This window comes from Zeus faber (genome assembly GCF_960531495.2).
Source record: "Zeus faber genome assembly, chromosome: 13".
NCBI lineage: Eukaryota > Metazoa > Chordata > Actinopteri > Zeiformes > Zeidae > Zeus > Zeus faber.
Window position 1 is genome coordinate 30,470,870 of NC_137198.1, and position 24,444 is coordinate 30,495,313.

Here is a 24,444-nt window from a genome sequence, read left to right on the forward strand (position 1 = left end):
CACTCTTGCTGGAACCCTTCTGTCACAGATCACTCCGGACACTCTTCTCCACCCACTACACCCTGCCTGCACTCTCTTCTTCACCTCTCTCCCGCATTCTCCGCTGCTTTGGATGGTCGACCCCAAGTACTTGAATTCATCCGCCTTCTCCACCTCCACTCCTTGCATTCTCAGCTTTTCGCCGCCCTCCCACCCATTGAGGCACATGTATTCTGTCTTACTCCTGCTGACTTTCATTCCTCTTCTCTCTGATGCATGCCTCCACTTCTCCAGGCTCTCTTCAACCTGCTCCCTACTCTTGCTACAGATCACAATGTCATCTGGAACATCAGTCTACGGAGACTTCTGCCTGATTTCATCTGTTAACCTATCCATCACCATTGCAAACAAGAAAGGGCTCAGAGCTGATCTTTGATGCAATCCCACCTCCACTTTGAATGCCTTCCTCACACCTACTGCACACCTTACTACTGTCTGACTGCCCTCATGCATATCCTGTACCACTCTTACGTACTTCTCTGACACCCCCCGACTTCTTCATGCAATACCACACTTCCTCTCTCGACACCCTATCATATGCTTTCTCTAAATCCACAAATACGCAGTGCAACTCCCTCTGGTCTTCCCTGTACTTTTCCATCAGCATTGTTAAAGCAAACATTGCATCTGTGGTACTCTTTCCTCGCATGAAACCATACTGCTGCTCGCTGATCCCTACCTCTCCTCTTAACCTAGCCTCCATTACTCTTTCCCATAGCTTCATACTGTGGCTGATCAACTTTATTCCCCTGTAGTTACCACAGCTCTGTACGTCTCCCTTATTCTTCTCCCTTAGACGGGTACCAGTACACTTCTTCTCCACTCCTCCGGCATCCTCTCCCTTTCCAGGATGGTGTCAAACAGTCTCATTAGGAACATCACTGCCATCTCACCTAAACATTTCCATGCTTCCTCAGGTATGTCATCTGGGCCAACTGCCTTTCCACTCTTCATCTGCTTTAATGCTGTTTTCACCTTATCCTTGCAAATTTGCTGCACTTCTTGATCCACTATCCCCACATCATCCACTCTTCTCTCCCTCTCATTTACGTCATTCATCAACTCCTCAAAGTACTCCTTCCACCTTGTCAACACACTCTCCTCACTAGTCAGCATATTCCCATCATTATCCTTCATCAACCTAACCTGCTGTACATCCTTCCCAGATTGGTCCCTTTGTTTTGCCAATCGGTACAAGTCCTTTTCTCCGTCCTTACTGTCCAACCTCTTATACAACTCGTCGTGTGCCTTTTCCTTTGCCTTTTCCACTTCGCCTTGCGCCGAGTCAGCTTGTACTCCGATCTGCTTTCTTCTTCTTCACCAACCTCTTCTGCTCTATGCTATCCCGTACTTCCTCATTCCACCACCAAGAGTCCTTGTCTTCCTTCCTCTTCCTGCACGATACACCGAGTACCTTCTCGGCCGCCTCCCTCACCAGTTCTGCAGTTGTTTCCCAGTCATCTGGTAACCGTTCATTCCCACCTATTGCCTGCCTTACCTCTTCCCTAAATTACATGCGACACTCCTCCTTTTTCAACTTCCACCATTTCATCTTTCTTTAGCTCTTCTTTCATTCTCTTCATCTTCTTGCCCTCCAGAGTCATCCTACAGACCACCATCCGATGCTGCCTAGCAACACAGTCCCCTACCACCGCTTTGCAGTCACAAATCTCTTTCAGATTGCACCTCCTGCATAAGATGTAGTCCACCGGTGTGCACCTTCCTCCACTCTTGTATGTCACCCTGTGTCCTCCCTCTTCTTGAAATACATATTCACAACAGCCAATTCCATCCTTTTTGGCGAAATCCACCACCATCTGTCCTTCCACATTCCTCTCCTTGACACCATACCTACCCATCACCTTCTTGTCAACTGTGTCACTGATCCCTTGGCCAACATGCCCATTGAGATCTGCTCCAATGACCACTCTCTCTCACTTGGGGACGCTCTCCATCACTACATCCATTTCACTAAAGAATTCTTCTTTCTCTTCCATCTCACACCAAACTTGGGGAGGATATGCACTGACCACATTCATTATCACCCCATCAATTTCCAGCTTCATGCTCATCACTCTGTCCGACACTCATCACCTCCAAAACACTCTTGCCATATTCTTCCTTCAAGACTATCCCTACCCCATTTCTCCTGCCATCCACTCCATAGTAGAACAGTTTGTACCCGGCTCCGATACTCCTGGCCTAACTCCCCTTCCACCTGGTCTCTTGTACACATAGTACATCTACCTTCCTTCTCTCCATCATGTCAGCCAGCTCTCTCTTTACCCTTCATAGTGCCAACATTCAAAGTTCCTACCCTCAACTCTACTCTCCTACCCTTGTTCCTCTCCTGCTGTCTCCTGACACACCTTCCCCCTCTTCTTCCACAATTTCCACTGCCACCCTGTTGTTGACCTGGGCCTCGACCAATCCGGTATGGAAATCAGATTTGTTGTCTGCATGTTGGATTTTGCATAGTTTTTCCGCCAGATGCACTTCCTGACACTCTATTCATCCGAGCTTGGGACGGGCTCTGATGATACACTGGCTTGTGCACCCCAGTGGCTAGATATGAACGTACTTTGCAAATAATAATAAATAAAAAACTTCAGAGACCCAGCAGTTCCCAATTCATAAAGGTGCAGACAACAAGTATGGAAAATACAAGGCATGTTACCTTGTAGCAGCCACACCCGTTTGAATGGTTAATCTTTTTTTTTTTTATCAAGTTAAAATAAAGAAAATAAATAAAAAATATCAAGCAATTGTGTTGAGGTGTCCAGCAACAATTGCCCGATTTATTCCAGTGGAGGTTTACTTCTGAGACCCGCAAAGAACGTATTGTTGTGTTCAATGTTAAACACACAACTTTAGGGGCAATATAAGGTTTAGCGTACGTCACTTAGCGCTTTTGAATTATTTACACAACAGTCATATTTGCATTGCACACCTCTATGCAACAGATGATGTGACACGTTTTCAGTGCTTGTGCACCTACATTTGGGTAGGGAGAAAACTGCACACAACAGATTTGTGTCCCAGTCCTACGTCACATTGAGACTCAATAGAATTAAAACCGCCCCCATCTGAGCAACTTCACCCAGGGCTGAAGCACCACTGGACCTGCTAGCATCGAAGCGAAGAGCTAAGCATGGGATCTAAATCTTTTAAAAGAAAGAGAAATCAATACCAATTGTCCAAAACTGCAGACGAGGAAATACAAGTATTGACAAAATAATTGTGTATTGTCTGTAACGTTGATGGTAGGCTGGCCTCATAGATCTAATATGAATGAAGATTCGGCAACTGGATTGCTTATTTCTTGGCTCAAATTTGTTCAAAAATAGATTTGGGTGGACCGCTTAGGTGAAATAATTGAATGTTTGCAAATTTCATACGAAGCAACACTACTACTCATGCTCAAACCCTATTGGCTCATAGAACCCCACTACTCATGCTCAAACCCTATTGGCTCATAGAACCCCACTACTCATGCTCAAACCCTATTGGCTCACAGAACTAGGGGCCTCGGGAGGGAGGCAACACACACTGAAACAGAGCGTCAGGAACAAGATGGGTTAGCAGGGGTGTCCAAACCTTTTGGAAAGAGGGCCAGATTTGGTGAGGTGAAAATGTATGGGGGCCGACCATTCAGCCTGACATTCTTTGAAGAATTACCATTGTAAATTAAGGTGTAAATATGTAACCATATCACTTTGTACAGTTTGTTGTATACATGTTTATTTGTATTTGCTTTTATTTTGCTTTGTTTTACTCTGCTGTCTGCAACTAGGTTGACATTGCAAATGAGAATATGTTGTCAATTGCCTTATAAGGATACATAAAGGTTAAAATAATAATAAATTAAATGGAAATGAACTATTTTATGAAATCTGACTCCGAAATTTTTTAGAAACATGTATTTATTGATTTTGTTTTTACAAATCACATCAAAGTGCATTTTGACAAAGGGTAGTAGAGTCAAATTAAATGACTGAAATTTGACAAAACTGTGGTTTTTATCATCACAAAAATTTAATTCACTGAGACTTTAGTATTTATTCTCCTCAGAAGAATAAAATAATTGACCTACATTAATGTGAAGGGTGATACTGAGATCTCGACTGCAGTAAACAGGGCAGGTCTGGCTCAAAAACAGTGGTTTTGATGCGCAAGATGTCACACAGGTGAGGGTCACTTAGTCTTGTCCTTACGCGGTTATTGTTAATATTAATAACCGAGAACGTCTTCTCGCATGTCCGAATCTCCTGGAACGTGTCTTTGTCCAGCCGGCGGTAAAAGTTTACAAGAGGGAGTTGCTGGTGCTCAATGAGCTCCAGCTGTAGGTGGGCTGGAGCGTCATTAGGATCCACGGAAAAAGGAGAGTAAAAAAGTGTTATCTCCTTTTCAATAGCTGCAAAATCCCCGAAACGCTCTTGAAACTACCCAGCCAGAGATGAGATGTTTGCTGCTGTGCCATTAAAAACAGCTTCGAGTTGCTTCAGTTTTTCGGTGCGTTCGTTTGTCGTTAGCTTATCGTAGTTAGCATGTTTCGTCTGTTAGTGCCGCTTAATATTGAATTCCTTGAAAACAGCCACAGTCTCTTGACAAATTAAGCACACGCAGTTGTTTCGCACGTCAGTGAAAGAAATTATCCGATTTCGACTTGTCCTGGAAACGGCGGCCCTCGTTGTCAACTTTCATTCATTTTAGTTCCAGTTGGCATTTTAGAAATGGGCTTATAATACACCACAGTGGTCAAAGTTCACACAGGGGTCACGCGGCGAGAGTGCGGCCACAAGTCTACTGCCATCCTCTGGTGAAATATAAAATTGCTTTTTTTTGTACGTGCTGGCGGGCCACATATTATTGATTTACATTTACATTTAGTCATTTTAGCAGACGCTTTTATCCAAAGCGACTTACAATTGTTCAAACAGCGACGGACGCAGCCATCAGGAGCAATGAGGGGTTAAGTGTCTTGCTCAAGGACACTACAGCATGCTAGCAGGAGGAGCCTGGGATCCAACCAGCAACCTTTAGATGACTAGACCACCAGCTCTACCTCCAGAGCTCCCATCCCCACAATTACAAATGATTTATGACAGACGCTTCGGGCCGGTGGAAATTTAGACACGGGCCGGACTTTGGGCATGCCTGGGTTAGAGGCATGTTAGAATTGCTAGAACTCATAATTTCAGTGGTATTTTCAGCAAAAAAACAAACTTCAAGACATGTTTTGGAGACCTATATTAACTTGTTGAAAAGGAGTATAATAGGTCCCCTCCAATCACTCAGGAGTCAATCCGGCAAAAGAGAGATCATTGAAAATGTAAAGTAATGACTGTAAATACTACATTTAACTACAAAAATGCGTAAATTATCATAAAAATAAGTAAACTATTTTTGTGATTCACACTATGAATTTCGCTGACAAAAGAAATTGAAAAAAATTGGCTTTTTGTTTTTTTAATTTTTTTGCTGGGATCCACAAGTTCCCATTATTCCGCCAAAATAAATAACTGTGACGGGTTGAAATGCTTCTTGGGAGAATTCTATTCAAAACTGAGAACCGACCGACTCCTCTAACCATCGCCCACCGTGCATTCAAAGTGCAGAATCAGAGAAGCGCATTGTCGGAAAACGCAATTAATGTTTTTTTTCCTGAGAAGAACCGAATTTGATAAGAGTCTAACCTTTAATTAATATATGGTCACCACCGTTGCGATGAAGCGTCTGCATCCGCAGTCTCCCCCCATGTCAACGCATACAATTATACGTTTAAACGAACGCGATCTGATCGATTAAACTTACCTTCCATGTGTTATATCCTTAATAACAATAATAAAGGTAACCGCTTCGGTCCTCACCCACACCCTCATTCTTGTACACTGTGCGTGGTCGATCGTTGCAAGCTAAACAACAGCCTTGCAAAAAGCAAGTGGGATGTGATCACCTTTTGCGTCTCCAGGGGGCAAGAGGGCAACTACCATCGAGTGACCCCTGTGTGATCCCCTGCCTCGCGTTTGTTTCTACAAAAATCCAAGAAGAATCTCTTTCGCCCGCATGCGAAATGCCAAGGATCGCTGCACAAAACCAAACAGTCTCCGACATCCGCCCGCTTTTTTTTCGCTCAAGGCATCGCTAAACGAATTAGCGAAAACAGCCATTAAAGTAACATCAAAAACGTGCTAAGCTAATTCACGTCTTTTTTAAAGCAGACTTCCCAGAACCAGTACTTCCTTCTTTACCCCCGCCCCAAGAAACCACGTGGCCGAGTCACGTGAACGCGACGCAACGACAGGCCTGCGTCGAAGAATGGTGTTTCTCCTCACCAAGCTACCTCCGACGGAATGTCAGAAAGTACGTATCTACCCGTGAATTGTCGTGTATAATATATATATTTTTTTTTTTATAATCTTTTCTCAATTACGTTCATTGTGCGTGTGCGGGGCTGATTTGATCAAACGCATGGGGCGGCTCTTGCTGTCCGGGACGGTTTTTGATGCAGTGAAACGATGAATCCCATGCCCCTTTATTTTTATCTACAGCCTCTCATTTACCATAGGTGATTGTCAAGGCCGATCGTGTGTGTGAGTGTGTGTGTGTGTGTGTGTAATCTGTCGATTGCACGATTCAGTCAAACATGTTTGATTTTATCGGCGCTAGTCGTTCAAAAATCCTTTAGTTTGTGTGTGTGTGTGTGTGTGTGTCAAAGAATCAAATCGCAACGGCCAATGAGATTGTGCGCCTGCACGATGTCGAACCCCAAGAAAGTGGAACGTGGGCGAGTGTGGACTTCTGCCATGGAGCGACTTAGGGAATTGCGGCGACTCATTGGTGTATGAAGTCCGCGCTGCACCGACAACCACAGCAGCGTGCTCAGTGGCCTCCATGCTTGTTTTGGTGTGACAAGTGTCGCGAGATATTTTGCATCCCGCGGGAAGATTCACTCTCGCGAGTGCTGGAGTACCACGGAACTCCGTTCGTCTGTTCTTCGGTTAGAGTCGTGCTCCTCAAACACAGCAGTTGTCCTGCGCAGGAGAGAAGGACATTCGCAAATTTCAGGCGTTAGGTGTGCGCTGCTCAATCTTGATTGTTGTTCACGATTGCCCCCAGCTTAATGTCTAACTATGCTTACTGACATGCACATACGAGAGCTGGTCGTTTAGTCATCTAAAGGTTGCTGGTTGGATCCCAGGCTCCTCCTGCTAGCATGCTGTAGTGTCCCTGAGCAAGACACTTAACCCCTCATTGCTCCTGATGGCTGCGTCCGTCGGTGTTTGAGTAATTGTAAGTCGCTTTGGATAAAAGCGTCTGATAAATGTAATGTAATGTGACTTTATACGAAAATTCACCTCATTGTCACTATAAGATTAACTTTGGAAATGTCTGAGAAAAGCCTATAGTCTGTTATAGCTGCTATGCTTTATAACATGTATTGTGTATGTCTATAAAAAACGCTGATGATTAAAATGTACATCGTCATAAACTATTTTGGTTTTACTAAGTGTTATAGTTTTTTTTAAATTTTTTGCTATGTTTATTTTATTACCAACGAAGAAAGACTTACTATGATAATACACATTCAGCCTATCATAGAAACTGAAATAAACTATTATTAATATAATAATTAAGTAAATATTATAGTATTGTCCTCGTCCAAGTTTAAAAGAACTTGATCTCATAATCGTGGCAGGTCCTTTACTCCGTCTCCTGTTTAAGTTGATGTGATGTAAAATGATGCAATTTCTTGCTAATGGTGATTGGTCGTCACACATACCCCTATTTCTTTTGACTTTCGGTGTAACCATATTGGGTCATGTTATTTAGTCTTTTCGTCGGTGCTGTGGCTTACTTGCGGGTGCACGCGATGTCCATAATGATCTTTGTTGAAATGTCAAACTTGTCACAAAGCTATGTTCAGCTTTTACACCTTTTGTGATTTCTGCTGGTGGTCACCACGGAGACTATATAACCAGCCAGCCCCCAAAGATCGCTCTTTTTCTTTCTTCCCCCATATCTCCCTTCTCTCCACGACTCCCTCTCTCCCGGAAAAGACCCCTTTCTTCCTCTCTCTCTCCTTTCCCGCTCTCTCAAAATGTTGTACCAGTACTTAATAAATTCTCATCTTCTAATCACTGTTTTTGTTTTGATTGTTGTTGCTTAGCCTCTGCATCTCTGCCTCTGATGAGGGCTTCAGAAGAATATTTATTTGTCACAAGGCAAACACACACTCATGCAGTGACGGCGACCAACCCACACATGCTTGAAATGGTGGCCAGTAAAATGAGATCTCTGCTTTTGACCCATCCTGGCTAGTCCTTCCTCTGGGGGGCAGCCAGGAGCAGTGGGCAGCGAACAGCGACGCGCCCAGTTACAGATGTCCATCGCTGGTCAGATCACAATGTTCTGCATGTTTTTGGTGCATGTTTTCTGCATGTTCTTTACTGATGTTACATGGAGGAAACCCCATGTGAGTATGGGGAGAACATGCAAACTCCACACAGAGAGGACCCGAATAGGGAGATAACCCACCATAGTACGATACCAACAGCACCCAGGCGGGAGTGTCTTTGCTATAAGTGACTTCTCTTTCTGACTTGGAGAGACATTTTCTCTCTCAATGACCCTTTTTACCTCATGTTCGACACTCATTTGGCTGTGGCTTTTTGCTTCTCTTTCTTGCATCGGCCGTACTTGGAGACCCCCGAGTGGGCTTGCTTCTGTCTGGCACTTCTCTCTTTAACAGGCTGTCTGGTTGGTTGCAGATGTTTCACCTCCTGCACGTTTAGTGCTGCCTGTTGCCTGTTCCTGCTGACTTTTCTGCTGTGCTATGTCCTCAGCTTGCCTTAACATATGCACTGCAGTTTCCAAGGTGAGGACATGAGATATAGTCGCTTAAAGAGCTCTTTGTCCTGGATGCCAACAACCAGTCGTTCTCTGATGTGTTCACTTTTTTTCTCCCCAAAATAACAGTTTTCACTCAGTTCAGAGTGCTCTGATAAATGACTCTGCTTTTCCCCTGGTTTTGCACTCGCTGGGTAAAGCATGCTCTTGTGTATAGTGCTTTTCTTTGGGTTGTTTATCCATCAAATTTAGCTAGCACAATTTTGTAGTCGTCCTCTATCTCCCCTCTTCCATAGGTGAACGACATGAAAATATTTTCAGCCTCGGGTTCTTTCCGGGGCCCCTGGGGGGCCGCTTGCTCTTGTGGGTTGGCATGGGGGACCCACCGGCTGGCGGGCAAGGTGTTGGTCTGTCGGCGCGGGACCTGGCTCCGGGCCTGCGGTCTGTGCCTGGTGCCCGTGGCCCGGGTTCTGCGCCTGTGTCTTGTGCCTGCTCTTGGGGCTGGGTTGTATGTGTACGCCTCAGGGGTGCGAGGTCTCCTCATGCTCCTTGGGACTTGGTTATGCTCCTTAGGGGCCGGGCGTGGGAGTTGTCCCGCGGGCTTCCAGCTTCTCTGGGGGCCGGGGGATCTTCTGTGGCTGCAGGGCGGAGTGCTCGGGGCTTTCCTGCGGCCGTGGGGTGTCTGTACGGCTACGGGACTCAGGGGTGGCTTCGGGGGTGCTTGGAGGTGCCACGACATAATACCAACCGTATACACCAGAACCAATTGGGATGAGTTCTGTACACTCACCGGTGGACACACACACACACACCAGTCAGTGTATATATGTATGTATGTATGTATGTATATATATATATGTGTATGTATGTATGTATGTATGTGTGTGTGTGTGTATATATATATATATATATATATATATATATATATATATATATATATATATATATATACACACACACACACACAGGCGGTCTCATCACAGGCACACATACACCACTAACACCCTCCTTGTTACATCCCCTCTCCTTTCCTTCCTCATTTACTGCCATAATTTTGACAGGAAGAGGCCACGTGCCCACTTGCTGTTTCAATTTTCCGGGACTTAACTGTTTTTCGATACATGTTGTCATCTGATGTTTATTTTTCCATGTACATGTTTGTTTCTATGTTGCTGTTTTTCCATGTACATGTTATTTGTCTCACTTGTTGTGATTCTCCCCCTCTTGGAATAGTGATTTGTTTATCGACCAAAACATGGTAAAATACTTCTCCAAAGAGGGAGATTGGTGGCGGTTCTGTACAACAAAAAACTTTGCTTTGTCAAAACTTTGCTTTGTCATCCTACAGGTCGTCCACACGACAGAGTTATTGCAGCAGTTCTTGACGAATTAAGAATTAATAAAGAGTTGCATTGCAGGCTGAGAACTTGAACTCCACTTGCAGACTAACTCTGTCCTAGATGCAATGGCATACAAATACTATGTGTTGTATGCCAAGAATTCTGACAGCACAGGTTAAAAAATATATATTTATATATTATATATATATATAATTTTTTTTTTTTTTTCCAGCTTCATTACCCATGGCATAAATACATGTGCTAATCTGGACCCCGCCGTCTTCATTAGACAATTTAGCAGCCGACCAGTACTGTGTGAATCTGTCTCCAGGCAGGCCAGTGCGGTTCGCTCAAAGTTTGAAGTTTTCAGGCGGGTAAAACTGAGCCATTGCGTCTGGTGCCTCTTTCAGAAGACTTCTGACACCATGTCAAACAAACCACAGGCCGACACAGCTTATTTGCATTCATGACGAGTTTTATTAACTTCTGAAGAATACCGTTGCGTCAGCCGTGTCCCCTGTGTTCTCAACCAACGTTGTACGTCAATTCCTCTGCGTCACTGCGTAGCTGCCTATTCTAGCTCTCTGATTGGTTACATAGCATGTCCGTCTACTTGTGTTACCCAGTGCCTTGACAGGCTCAAAGTTAGAAAAAAATAAATAAAAATATATTGTGCTTTTGCTTGAGTTACTGTAATGAAGTTTATAAAATATGTAACTTTCGATTTAACATATAGTGAGCACCAAATAAGCACAGTATGAATAAAATCAGTAGAAAACTTTGTTTATTTAAAGGGGAAGCAAGAAAAATAAAAGCTAATGTCATTATGATTTTAAATTAAATAAATAAATAAAAATGCGGCCATCTCTGCTACACCTCTGTTCCTCCTTCCTGAAGCTGTGTCACAGGGTGGTGGACGGGCTCTGTGGACGGGAGCCCCCGTGCAGGGGGGAGTTCGGTGACACCTGGTGTCCGGGGGAATGGCTGGAGCTGCTGAACTCACTGTCCTCCCTCTTCCGCCAGGCTGTAGGGGACAACAGCTCAGACGAAGTGGTGAGACTTCAAGCCCACGAGTTGAGTATTTTTTATTAATTGAGTACTAGTAGTTCTTCATTCGTGACTAATGCCTTTTAAGAAGCACTAGTGCTACTTTTGTTGCTACTAGTAAAAATAAAAATGTTACTCGTAACATTTTAAATTAAACTATCAACAAGCTGTTTGACTAGTAATTGGATTAAAAAATACATTGTTACTGGTAAAACAAAATGTTGCGAGAATACAAAAAATGTCACTCATAAATAAGTACTAGTACTGAATTAATAGTAACTATTATAATTGAAATACTAGTAACAATCAGAATAGTCGGACGCAAATATTCAATATCTAAAACATGGTGCCCAATAGGATTCAGTGACAAAATTGTTATTAGAAACATCACAATAGTTACTAGTAACAATTGGAACAGTAACTGGTATGTAATAAAAAAGTAGAAGAAGAAGAAGAAACAGACTTTATTTATCACGCAACACACCACACTACAACACATGCTTGCACACACACACACATGCTTTGATGGTGGCCGGTGAAATGGATTCTCTGCTTTTGACCCATCCTGGCTTGTCCTTCCTCTGGGGGCACAGCCAGGAGCAGTGGGCAGCATACGTGGATGCGCCCGGGGACCAGATGATAAATGTCCATCGCTGGTCAGACGATGATGGGTGCATGTTTTTGGTGGAGGAAACCCCATGTGAGCACGGGGAGAACATGCAAACTCCACACAGAAAGGCTCCTGTTTTTGGAAGATAACCCGCCGGAGCACGGTGCCAACAGCGCCCCAGGCGGGAATCGAACCCAGGACCTTCTTGCTGTGAGGCAGCAGTGCAATGCACTGCGCCACCATGCCACTAGTACTATTACTTGATACATTTTGACTAGTAAAACTGAAATAGTTACTAGTAACTGTTGGAATAGTAACTAAGTAAGTACTAGCCGTCACTTTTAAAAAGTGATTAATTAGTTCTATGGATTAAAAACATGTTAAAATGGTTTGCCAAACGGGCTGTTGTTTCCACAAATCTCACAAACAATGCCAGTCGAATTTGAGAATAGAGAATTGGGGCCGTTGAAACATTTTATCTCGTCATAAAACAAATGCTTGGGATGATAGGTTCTCAAATAGTAAGACTTTTGATAACAGGGCAAAAAATATGTATAACTTCTTATTTTACAGGCATATTCCCTGTGTAGCAAACTGTGTACTATTGTATGTATGGGGCAGTGGCTCAGGCGGTAGAGTGGATCTTCTAGATGATTGCCGGTTCGATATTCGGCTCCCCGGTAGCATGCAGAAGTGCTCTTGAGCAAGACACTTGATTGACTAACTGCTCCTGATATGAGCCTTGCATGGCTGCTTCCCCTGGTGCATTGACAAATGACATAATGTCTGCTACATGATATAACATAACGTAAAGTATATTATTTACTCAGTAGAGAGTGGTGCATAATACAGATTACAGTGAATATGTCTTTAGCTCTGCTTCGGTCGCATGTTTAGGTATTGGCTGGAATTTCCGACGTGGGTGCAGCCTACGGTGAAGCCATCCTGAGCGTGCTCAGCGGTAGGCGGGAGGAGATTCGCCGAGCCCTCACGGAGAAGTCGCACTCCATCGCCTGCGCTACTCTCCAAGACTTTGACTGGCAGTTAAAGGTGAACTTGGTCTAGAAGGTGTACTTCTGTGTTCCCAACGAGTCCTGGTCTTCTATTTTTCCATGTACAGCAACAACCTACTATCACAGTTTTCTCTCATCTTCATAGATGATTGGGCTTAAATGACTGGTTTGCTATTTTTCCTTATTAAAACAGTGGTTCCCATCATTTATATCTGGTCATAGCTTTACTATTGAAGAACTTACTGCTCTGCTTCTCGCCGGCAACGTTTTTCATTCACTCCTGGGGGACCCCGAGGCATTCCCAGGCCAGCTGGGATATGTAATCCCTCCAGCGTGTTCTGGGTCTACCCCATGGTCTCCTACCAGTTGAATGTGGCCGGAAAACCTCCAAGGGAAGGCGCCCAGGAGGCATCCTGATCAGATGCCCAACCACCTCAACTGGCTCTTTTCGACGTGAAGGAGCAACTGCTTTACTCCGAGCTCCCTCCGGATGTCCCTCCGTTCTTTCGGTCACTACCCAAAGTTCATGACCATAGGTGAGGGTTGGGACGTAGATGGACTGGTAAATTGAGAGCTTTGCCTTCCGGCTCAGCTCCCTCTTCACCACAAGGGTCCGGTACAGCGCCCGCATCACTGCTGAGGCCGCACCGATCCGCCTGTCCATCTCACGCTCCATTTTCCCCTCACTCGTGAACAAGATCCCGAGATACTTGAACTCCTTCACTTGGGGCAGCAAGTCGCTCCCAACCTGGAGGGAGCTATCCACCGTTTTGCGGCAGAGAACCATTGCCTCAGACTTGGAGGTGCTGATTCTCATCCCGACCGCTTCACACTCGGCTGCAAACTGCCCCAGTGCGTGCTGGAGGTCACGGTCTGATGAAGCCAACATCTGCAAAAAGCAGAGATGCAATTCTGAGTTTCCCAAACCAGACACTCTCCTCACCTCTGCTGCGCCTTGAGATCCTGTCCATGAATATCACAAACAGAATCGGGGACAAGGGGCAACCTTCGCGGAGTCCAACACCCATTGAGAACGTTTTTGACTTTGTGCCGAGAATACGAACACAGCTCTCACTTTGGTTGTACAAGACCGGATTGCTCGCACCAATGGCCACTCTACCCCATACTCCCCCAGTACCCCCCCAGAGCATCCCTCGAGGGACACGGTCGAAAGCCTTCTCCAGGTCCACAAAACACATGTAGACTGGATGGGCAAACTCCCACGACCCCCCCAGAAACCCTGCAAGGCTAAAAAGTCGGTCCACTGTTCCACGTCCAGGATGGAATTCGCATTGCTCCTCCTGAATCTGAGGTTCGACACTCGGCCGGAGCCTCCTTTCCAGCACCCTGGAGTAAACTTTCCCGGGGAGGCTGAGTGGTGTGATACCCCTATAATTGGAGCACACCCTCCGGTCCCCCGTTTTAAAAATGGGAACCACCACCCCTGTCTGCCACTCCACAGGTACTGTACCCGACAACCACGCCACACTGAAGAGGCGTGTCAGCCAAGACAGCCCAACAATGTCCAGAGCTGAGGAGCTTTTTGACTGCCTCAGAGACCTCTGCCAGGCATATGGGCGAGACTTCCCCCCCGAGTCTTCAGACTCTTCCTCTTCCCCTGAGGACGTATTGGTCGGGTTCAGGAGTTACTCAAAGTGCTCTTTCCACCGCCCGACAATATCCCTAGTCCGGGTCAGCAGTTCTCCTCCCCGGCTAACAAAGCCTGAGCCAAGACCTGCTTTCCCTTTCTGATTCGCCGAACAGTTTGCCAGAACTTCCTTGAAACCAAACGAAAGTCCTTCTCCATAGCCTCCCCGAACTCCTTCCGCACCCGGGTTTTTGGCTTCCTTCTTCAGCTTGACTGCTTCCTTCACCGCTGGTGTCCACCAGCAGGTTCTTGGGTTACATGACCCACTCGGATTCCATGTCTCCATCCTCCCCCGGGATGCGCGAAAAATGCTTCCGGGGGTGGGAGTTGAAGACCTCGCGGACAGGGGTATCCACCAGGCATTCCAAGTTCACCCTCACTACACGTTTGGATTTACCAAGTCTGTCTGGCAGCCTCTCCCACCCTCTGATCCAACTCACCACCAGGTGGTGATCAGTTGACAGCTCTGCTCCTCTCTTCACCTGAGTGTCGAAGACATATGGCCGCAGATCTTTGACCTAAGGTGGTCTGGTACCACGTACACTTATGAGCCACCCTATGCTCGAACATGATGTTCGTTATGGCCAATCCATGACTAGCACAGAAGTCCAATAACAGAGCAGCACTCGGATTCAGATCAGGCAGGCCGTTCCTCCCAATCACCCCCTTCCAGGTTTCTCTATCGTTGCCCACGTGAAAGAAGAAGAAAGAAGAAACAGTCTTTAATCGTCACACGACACTCCACAACACATGCTTGCACACACACACACATGCACATGCTTTGACGGTGGCCGGTGAAATGGATTCTCTGCTTTTGACCCATCCTGGCTTGTCCTTCCTCCGGGGGCACAGCCAGGAGCAGTGGGCAGCATACGTGGACGCGCCCGGGGACCAGGTGATAAGTGTCCATCGCTGGTCAGACGATGATGGGTGCATGTTTTTGGTGGGGGTCCTTACTGACGTGAGGTGGAGGAAACCCCATGTGAACACGGGGAGAACATGCAAACTCCACACAGAAAGGCTCCTGTTTTTGGAAGATAACCCGCCGGAGCACGGTGCCAACAGCGCCCCAGGCGGGAATCGAACCCAGGACCTTCTTGCTGTGAGGCAGCAGTGCAATGCACTGCGCCACCCATTAAAACTAGAGAGTCCCTAGATGGAGGCCCTTCCAGGACGCCGTCCAGAGACTCCAAGAAGGCCAAATACTCTGAACTGGTGTTCAGTGCAGTATCCCCACACCCGCCCGGCGCCTCTCACCCTGGGCAACTTCGGAAAAGGAGAAAGTCCAGCCCCTCTCCAGGAGTTTGGTTCCAAAGCCAGTGCTGTGCGTAGAGGTGAGCCCAACTATATCTAGTTGGTACCGCTCCACCCCCCGCACCAGCTCCGGCTCCTTCCCCGCCAGAGAGCTGACATTCCACGTCCCTAGAACTAGTCTATGATGCCGAGGATCAGCAGGCCCAGGCCCCCGCCTTTACCCGTCGCCCAGCTGGCATTGCACCCAACTCCAACGCCTATCCCTCAAGGTGGTGGGCCCACAGGGTAGCGGCTCCATGACATTTCTTCGGGCTATGCCTGGCCGAGCCCCATGGGTCAAGGCCCGGCCACCAGGCGCTCGCCGGCGAGCTCCCCTCCCAGGTCTGGCTCCAGGAGGGGGCCCCGGTTTACCTATTCCGGGCAAGATACCATATTGCCTTTGTTGTTGTTTCATTAGGGTCCTTTGAATCGCTCTTTGTCTGGTCCCTCCCCTGGGACCACTCTGCCTTGGGAGACCCTACTAGGGGCTAATGGCCCCGTCAACACTGCTCCCAGGGTCACAGGGACACACAAACCCCTCCACCGCGATAAGGTGGCGATTCCACGGGGGGGGGGGGGGTGGTGTGTGTGTGTGTGTGTGTGTGTGTGTGTGTGTGTGTGTGTGTGTGTGTGTGTGTGTGTGTGTGTGTGTGTGTGTGTGTGTGTGTGTGTGTGTGTGTGTGTGCGCGCGCGCTGTTAAATGTTAACATAAAACGATTCTTAAAAAAAATAAAAAATAAAATGTATATACAGTATATATATACACAGGTATTCCTCACTTAACGACCAAATTCCATTCCCACGACCAGGTCGTTAAGCGAGGACCCGCCCCCTTACCGTTATTTCAGTCTTGGAGATTGCAAAAGCAAGTGTAGTGAATACTGACTGACTGTGGGAAGGAGACTGACTAAGAGCGGTGATGCATGATGAGATGCCGTGCTGCCGTTTCCATGACCAAAGTTCTTGTACAGCGTACAATTCCGACTGGTCGGTGAGCTGGTCGTAAGTCCGAACGGTCGTTAAACAGGTAGGTTGTTAAGTGAGGAGTACCTGTATATATTTTGCTTCAAATCATTTGATTACAATTCAAAATACACAGATTTGACTCTCCATTCATCATTTACTGGTTCTTATTTTTCAACTTTTGATGGTCCTATTTTCTAGATTTTGGCTTGCATTCCAAAAAAACAACTGTGTGTTGGTGTGCCTCTGGAGTTCTAAAGACAACATTGTTTGAGTTAAGAATATGATTTAACTGAATACAAAAATACATAAATATCAATTCTGTCTATCTCCCCTCCTCCTTCTCTCTAGTTAGCCTTGTCGAGTGATAAGATTGCATCGCTCCAAACACCTCTGTTGAATCTCGGTCTGGATGTGAGGGAGAATGGAGCCATCCACCCCGTTGCCATAGAAATGAACAGAGAGGAATTGAACGCGCTCATCAGCTCACTAGAAGCAGCCAACAAGGTAAATACTCAAATAATATATAAATAATATAATGTTAATAAACATACTTATTTAATAATAACTAATTCATAAGTGCCTTTCACAAAACCCAAGAACATAAAGAAAGAAAAAAATGATATATATATATATATACACTTTCTCTATTGGACAACAATAGGGAGCAGCAAATATACAGTATGTCTTGATTTTGCCAATCATGGCTTATGCGGATGTTATTTCCATACATGCTACAGCTAATATCCTTAAAGTCCCTTTAAGCTGTCAATGGTGGGAACTTCTTGGCGTTAAAAAAAATAAATAAAATTCAGATAAAAACAGTATTCAGATAATTTCAGATACTAAAAGTATCTGAAACTTATCTGAGAAGTTTTCCCATTGCAGGAAGTTCAAAGAACCTTTGGTGGAACCAGCCCTTTCGTAATTGGGGATGTAATGGTATACAGTTTTAAGGTATACCGTGGTATTGAGCAACAACCATTCTGAACCGTAAGCCTTACTCTATAATACTGTCCCCACGATATAAATATGTTGAAAAATTTAAGATGTAAACTTTAATTCACCTCACCTTATGTTCCCGCTGTGCGGTAGCAGACAGTCAAATGTCTCCATCCAATGAGTAATTTCATCAAATGCCGCATACGCCAGTATTTTACAACACGTTTATGTTACTTGTGTGCGCATGGGAGCAAGTGTAAACAAAGATGGCCGAACGCGGTGCTTGGCGAAATTACTCAGTTACAGCATTTGGCCATCTGCTACCGCACAGTGGCAACATAATGTGAGATGAATGAAAGTTTACACTACATGGGGTAAAGACGCCCATTCTTCGCTCCCGACATTCATATTCGACCCATTGCTGGAAATTTGACAGCCACGTCAAAATCGGCATGAATTTGTGTAATCTGCATTACCAAAACTCGGAAAACTATAATATGTACCTTACACGACTAAACTGGACCCTGTGTATTGCTGCCTGCAGCTATATATGTTCATTGTCATTATTAGTTTTATGTCAAGGTTGAGTGGCTATCCTCCTCTACTAGGAAATGAATTCATTGTAACCTATTTATTGATTTACAAGGCCATCTTAAATTATAGGTTTGCCATTTTTAAACTCAGACAGTTTAAAATGTTGGTTTTCAATCCCATAGTTTATAACTGTTCATGGCATAACCTCGCTGAATGCTTTACTATTGATAAACAGTGCTGTGCTGCAGCTTCTCAGTGCTTAAAGGAATAGTAACGATTTTTTGAAGTTTATCCCTCTTTCATACTCACTGCTAATAGTGGGCATCATTTAAAAACAGTGCGCAAAACAGATTTGTGCTTAAATATGCTGTACGCACAGTGTAAGGAGAAACTTTGGATCCAACATTATTTTCTTACTTGAATTTGTTCTTACTTTAGAAGAAAATTTTGAATTGCCTCCAACCATGCATACACAATAATCACCAGGATGTCAGAGTCCGAGAAAATTATTATTGCAGAACTTTTGCTAAATGTAAAGTAGCATATTAGAACCACAATTAGTAAAAAAAAATATATATATATATAGTGTATATTCAATGTTATATAATATTAAAAATACTTACACTGTGTGTGTGTGTGTGTGTGTGTGTGTGTGTGTGTGTGTGTGTGTGTGTGTGTGTGTGTGTGTGTGTTTTTTTAAGTCTAGGGTCCTTAAATTTACTATGTTTTATGTGCAGTTGGTTAACATTACACAAGCCGGCTATAATGTAGTTACTTTATATTAAACTCCAAGCAGGTTTGACAATGGATTACTTTGCTTCATAGATATATTAAAGGATATTGATGTGGGTCTTCAGGAGAGCGTGCATCTATAGAGATCTATTTACTGGAAGTGATCAAGGATCTGTTAACTGGTTGATCAATGGCTGATCGCCTGTTTCCACTGGCAAGAGAAGCGCGTCTTTTATTATAACTTTTTGATATTTTAATCTATTATTATTTATGTAATTACTTTGGACTGCAATATCGTTAGACCACCATGTCCATAACCTCCACCAGCTTCTTGCTACAAGGACCAAACAGCCTCCATTCAATTAATAAATAGAAAAAACAACTTTTATATCAATCCACTTTTTATTTATTTCAACCATTTAAATGCAATATTGAGCAGAAAACAGAGTCTACTGGCTAGAAGCAGCCAACAGTGCACTATTGCACTGTAGTGACAGATCACTGCAGTGCAATACTCCGGTGGCAGCAGCAGACATGGAGTTGGAGTTGGCTCCTCTTTGTTTACCTCTGTGCCCGAAGCAGGAAGTTCCTTATATGGAGAAATCTAGGTTTATGCTAATTAGCACTCGTGCATGCCTATCAATTTGGAATGGTTAACATTTAGGAACAAATGTGGCCGATATGCATACGTCATGAATCCGGTGCTTACTTTGCATATCCAGCTCTTTTGCACACAAAGTAAGAACATTTCTATGCACATATTCATCAATGAATATGTGCCCAGTGGGTATAGTAGTAGTAGTAGTAGTAGAAGTAGTAGATTTAGTAGTAGAGTATAGTACTAGATTTCATTCTTGCAGCACTCCGGCCTTTTCTCAATATTGGAAAGCGCTGATCCATACTGCAGTTGTGTGTTCAATGCAAAGTAATGGAGGGACAGATTAACGATCTGTGTTGAAGTCTGAAGGTTTGAATTAAGTCTGGGAGACAGCACTGAACTCATCACTCGCCTACTGCAACAACGGAACAAAAAACTTGGATGCAGGGTCAAGTGAAAAGCTTTTCTTGACCAGGTTATTCTGTATGGGGTAAAAAGAACGCTGTTGTTATTCCTGAAGTCCCACGTAGGTTAGCAAGCTCTAAAATAAGCCAAAAGTCATCCTTTAGCCTTTGTGTCTGTGTTGAGCCAACCTTTTCTACCAATAATGCTGATGTTTTTTTTGGAAGGTGGTGCTGCAGTTAAAATAACCAATGCATCACAAATCGCGGTACCATTTTCAAGACCTGAATCAACGGGAAGTCAGACGGCCACTATGTCGTCAGTGCCAAATGGAGCCTACAAAGTTATGTCTTTCTCTGTATTTTCAACACATGTACTGTAAGACAATAGAACATTTGTTCACATTTTATCCAACCAAAATCAATGTTCGTGTTTCTAAAATTTATTTTAGCATAGCATAGCGTTCTTTTGCATAGCAAAATGTTTAAAACTCAAGAGCCCTTCCTTACCTGTTACTTTCAAGTGTCACCTATGTGCAATAAATGTACTGAATTAATACCTACCTTAATACCCACCTTTCTGTCTTTGTCAATCTAGCCTCACTCCCCTAAATTGCATAAGAAAGGGTCTTCATTGCCTAACTGAAAACCGTACTGTGTTACTCAATATTGTTAGAATAGAATAATGAAATCATTCTTTTAGTGTTTTCTTGAAGACGACGAGATTTGCTTTCCATGCCTCACCTGATTGTATGTTTGATCCTATTTTGCAATGTCATTTTTTCCCCCTATATAGATCAATGGCAAAGCTAAAATAATAAACTTGTGAATTAAACCAATACTTGTCACTGGTTGTCCTTGCATAGATTTGCTTCTACACACCTTTTTCGCAGCTGAGCTGTGAATTCATGTAAAGTTTAGAACATCAGCTAAGCATGTACTGTCATGTACTATCAACAAAGTGGAACCCAATAACAGAACGCTGATTTGATGCTACAGGGAACGTCATTGGCTTAAAAACAGCAATTTGGGGGCTGTAGCAATTCCCGCAGCGCTATGTTCCTTCGATACATTTTTCAATACATCCCTATGTTCCCATAGGACCTAAATTTGTGTTAGCGTGATCCCATAAATTGCAAACTAGCATACTATTAAGTACAGCATGGGCATGTTTAGTATGTCTGGAAGAGTAGTATGCTGAAATAAAAGGCTTATGCAAAAAAAAACCCCATCACATTCCTGGATCACATTCTACATCTGGTAAATATCGTAGTAGGCAGAAAGAGGTATCCCACAATGCATTGTGAGTCAGTCACCATCAACCTCACAAAGTTCTGAAAGGAAGTGGATGACATAGTATGTCAGAGAAGCCATTGTTCGTTTCACTCACATTCAATTACATTGGACGTTGCTGTGCTTATGTGGGACGCAGCACCATTTAAAACTAAAACTGGCTTCAGCTGTTATAATAGATGTATTATGGACATGAATCATCTACCCTTTCTACCTCTATAGATCAGAGCTGAGAACTTCGCATTGTTTTTTCTTTTGCAATATAAGTGTCCTGCTGATGTAGAATCTGTGTAGTACTAGTATGACTGGTTTTGTTGGATTCTTTGGTATCTTCAGATCGGGATCGTCAGGGTCGTCGGAATCCGTAGCAGGGCCACCACGTGCAGGTACCAGTCTTGACCCCGTGCCCAATCTTCAAATCACCACATGGAGTCATTGAACTGGATGACAATATCACTTCTTGGCTAATGTCCCAATTGCCTGTGTAGCCCTACATGAACAAACGAACGAAGTGTCCTGCAGCCTTTACCAGCTTACTTTAGGAATGTTGCTTTCACAAAATATATACTCAACCTCATCAGGATGTGCACTTTTCTGGACAAGGTTTAGGTTAAATGTGAAGCCATTTCATGGGCAGATGAAGGCAGATGCTCGTTTCTAGGCAGAGGCTAGGCAATACCTGGTCAAGCTCAAGTTAATATACAACTCACATACAAGTGTTATTTCTGGACATTTTAGTTTGAATGCATGTTTGGTCCTGAAGATGGCGTTCTAGCCAATTAGATTTGTTTAGAAATGCAGATGCGAATAGGTCATGTTGAGCAGCAGTCTGCGTGCTAATGGCGTTCCTCGTCACTCTTAAACATTATATTAATGGCTCCAATCAGCCTCATTGGTTGACATACAGTACATAGCCACTCTAACAGGGCTAATGACATCCTGTCTACAGTAACTCGGAAAGTCACGTCAGACCTCTTGATCTTTTCATCGGATTGTGAAACATTCTGAGTCTCCGAGGCTCAAGGCTCAATACTTCAAAGTGGAACTCAGCACAGTGCTAAATCTTGACAGTATAAGCTACAGCACAAAACTAATTGTCTCGAATTGATTGTGGCGTCCTTTAATTGCTTTTGCGCCTAAAACAAGCCAGCAAGCCGTTTTAACATGTAATACATAGGACGAACTAGTTACTTTTTAGTTACTAGTTGCTAATTCCAACAGTAAGTAGCAACCATTTTAGTAACCAACTAGTTTGCGCTTAATCAAGTATGAGGTACTTGTACTTATTTATTAGACACTAGTAACTATTCCAATTGTTCTTAGTAACTATCACAACTCGTAATAATTTGGAAAAGTAACTAGCATATAACATAAGTACTAGTAACTTTAAAAAAATGACTAGTTCTTCCTGTGGATTAAATGTCAAAATGGCTCGCCATAGACATGTTAAGATAAAAGCTATTACAGGATCTTAGACAGGGAGAATATCATAACAGAAATTGTGTGGGTTTTTTTTATCAATATACATGTTGGGGCCCATATTAGGTGTGTTAGGTATTGGTAAAAAAATTATAGTTGTGATGGTTACCACCTTCCTCTTTTCCTTCTGCTGCTCCCGTGAGGGGTCGCCACAGCAGATCATCTGCCTCCAACCTGCCCCTCCAATACCTTCGAAACCTACCATCACAACTATAATATACTGTAATTAGGCATTAAAGGAAGGGATTCCCATTTTTCAACCCAGGCCTTAATTATTAAAATGTTGGTTCCCATACTGTAACTGTCCATAGCACAACCTCGCTGAGTGCTTTACTATTGAGAAACTTACCACTCTGCTGCAGCTTCTCACTGTGCTTAAAAATAAAATAGAATTCAAATAAAAACATGTTAAATCACATGGGAAGCTCACAATATGGCCAGACGGACAGGTCTTTATATGTTTTACATGCTTAAGACAAATTAATAATGGCTGGATTGAAAAAAGCAAACCTATCCTTTAATATAGTACAAGTCAAAGCCAATTATCCTTTTGTCTTAGCTAATTGCACTCCAATTAAAATGTAATTGAAATTAATCTGTGCACCTGGTTTGGTGTGTTTGGAAGCACAAAAGTTGGGAAGTTTGAATTTCCTTGAGCTTCGCTCAATGCAGCATTAACCAGGAGATTAAACATTTAGGGGAGAAAAGGAATTCAAACAATCATTTCGACAACAGTTCATTCAAACGACGTGCAAACTTTGCTGTGCCTAGTTGAGACGTCAGTATGTTCCTTTTTTTTTTTTATTCTTAGTCTATTCGTTCACATCCTTACAATTTCAAACAAAGAATTTTGTGCCTTTTTCCCTTGACACATGTACACACTTTCCCCCCGTTTGAGTGTCATGTGCACAGCGACACGCACACACGTGCACGCACGCACACGCACGCTCTTACACATGGGAGCACATATAGGGCATCGGTTGAAAGAAATGTACAGATACGATTTACATAATAGAGGTCGTGCCAGGGCCTTTCATTCCTCAAGAGCCCTGAGGAAGAAAGCGCTTGTTCCAGAGTCCAGGATTTTCCTCGTCCATCCCAAGGAAAGCATACTGTAGTGTCCCATATACCTTTGGGCGGGGGAGAAGAGGTTTTATTGTGGTGTGAGAAAGCCAATGCCTTCTTTCTCTATCCATCTAAGTCCATCCATCCTGAAAGACACCATTTTTATTGACTTTTCCCAATGTTTTTGTATAGGTGCTTTTTTTTTTTCTTCAGTTTTCTAGTTTGACAGCCTCAGACAGGTCCTATAGGCATCATCTGCTGAATCGTTTCCTATACGTTTGATTTCTCCCTCCACCAAAAACAAACCAAAACAGCACAAACTTCTCTGTATTTTTCGATTCTACTCGTGAGATAGTTAAACCCTGTGAAAATATTTAAGATTCTCGTTTTTTTTTTCAAAGGCACAATAATTTAGCCATGAGGAGAGGACGCACTGCTACTATTGTGTCTTGTCAAAGTCTATAACTAGACCTTTTTTAATGTTATTCAGTTTTGTTAAGCCCTGTTAACACACGCACGTTGATCTTTAATAGTGATCTACTTGGCCTGCACTGTTACTATGGTCAAATAATTTTTCTGGAACATTGTGGACAGTCT

At 43.8% G+C, this 24,444-nt stretch overlaps 2 protein-coding genes across 2 annotated transcripts in view; one reads left to right on the plus strand and one right to left on the minus strand.

The window, feature by feature from the left end:
• The window catches only part of atp10d (ATPase phospholipid transporting 10D), a 65,150-nt gene extending 58,942 nt beyond the window's left edge, over positions 1-6,208 (minus strand). Inside the window, exon 1 of the mRNA XM_080012098.1 lies at positions 5,854-6,208. The gene's annotated coding sequence lies outside the window, so the exon portion shown is untranslated. The remainder of the gene's footprint in view (positions 1-5,853) is intronic.
• Positions 6,209-6,340: 132 nt separating this feature from the next.
• commd8 (COMM domain containing 8) lies at positions 6,341-20,839 on the plus strand. The gene is made up of 5 exons (XM_080012808.1): positions 6,341-6,402; positions 11,127-11,282; positions 12,784-12,936; positions 17,155-17,310; positions 20,239-20,839. Exons 1-5 carry the CDS (start codon positions 6,358-6,360, stop codon positions 20,257-20,259), a joined length of 531 nt encoding a protein of 176 aa, XP_079868934.1. The 5' UTR covers positions 6,341-6,357; the 3' UTR covers positions 20,260-20,839.
• The last annotated feature ends 3,605 nt before the right edge of the window (positions 20,840-24,444 follow it).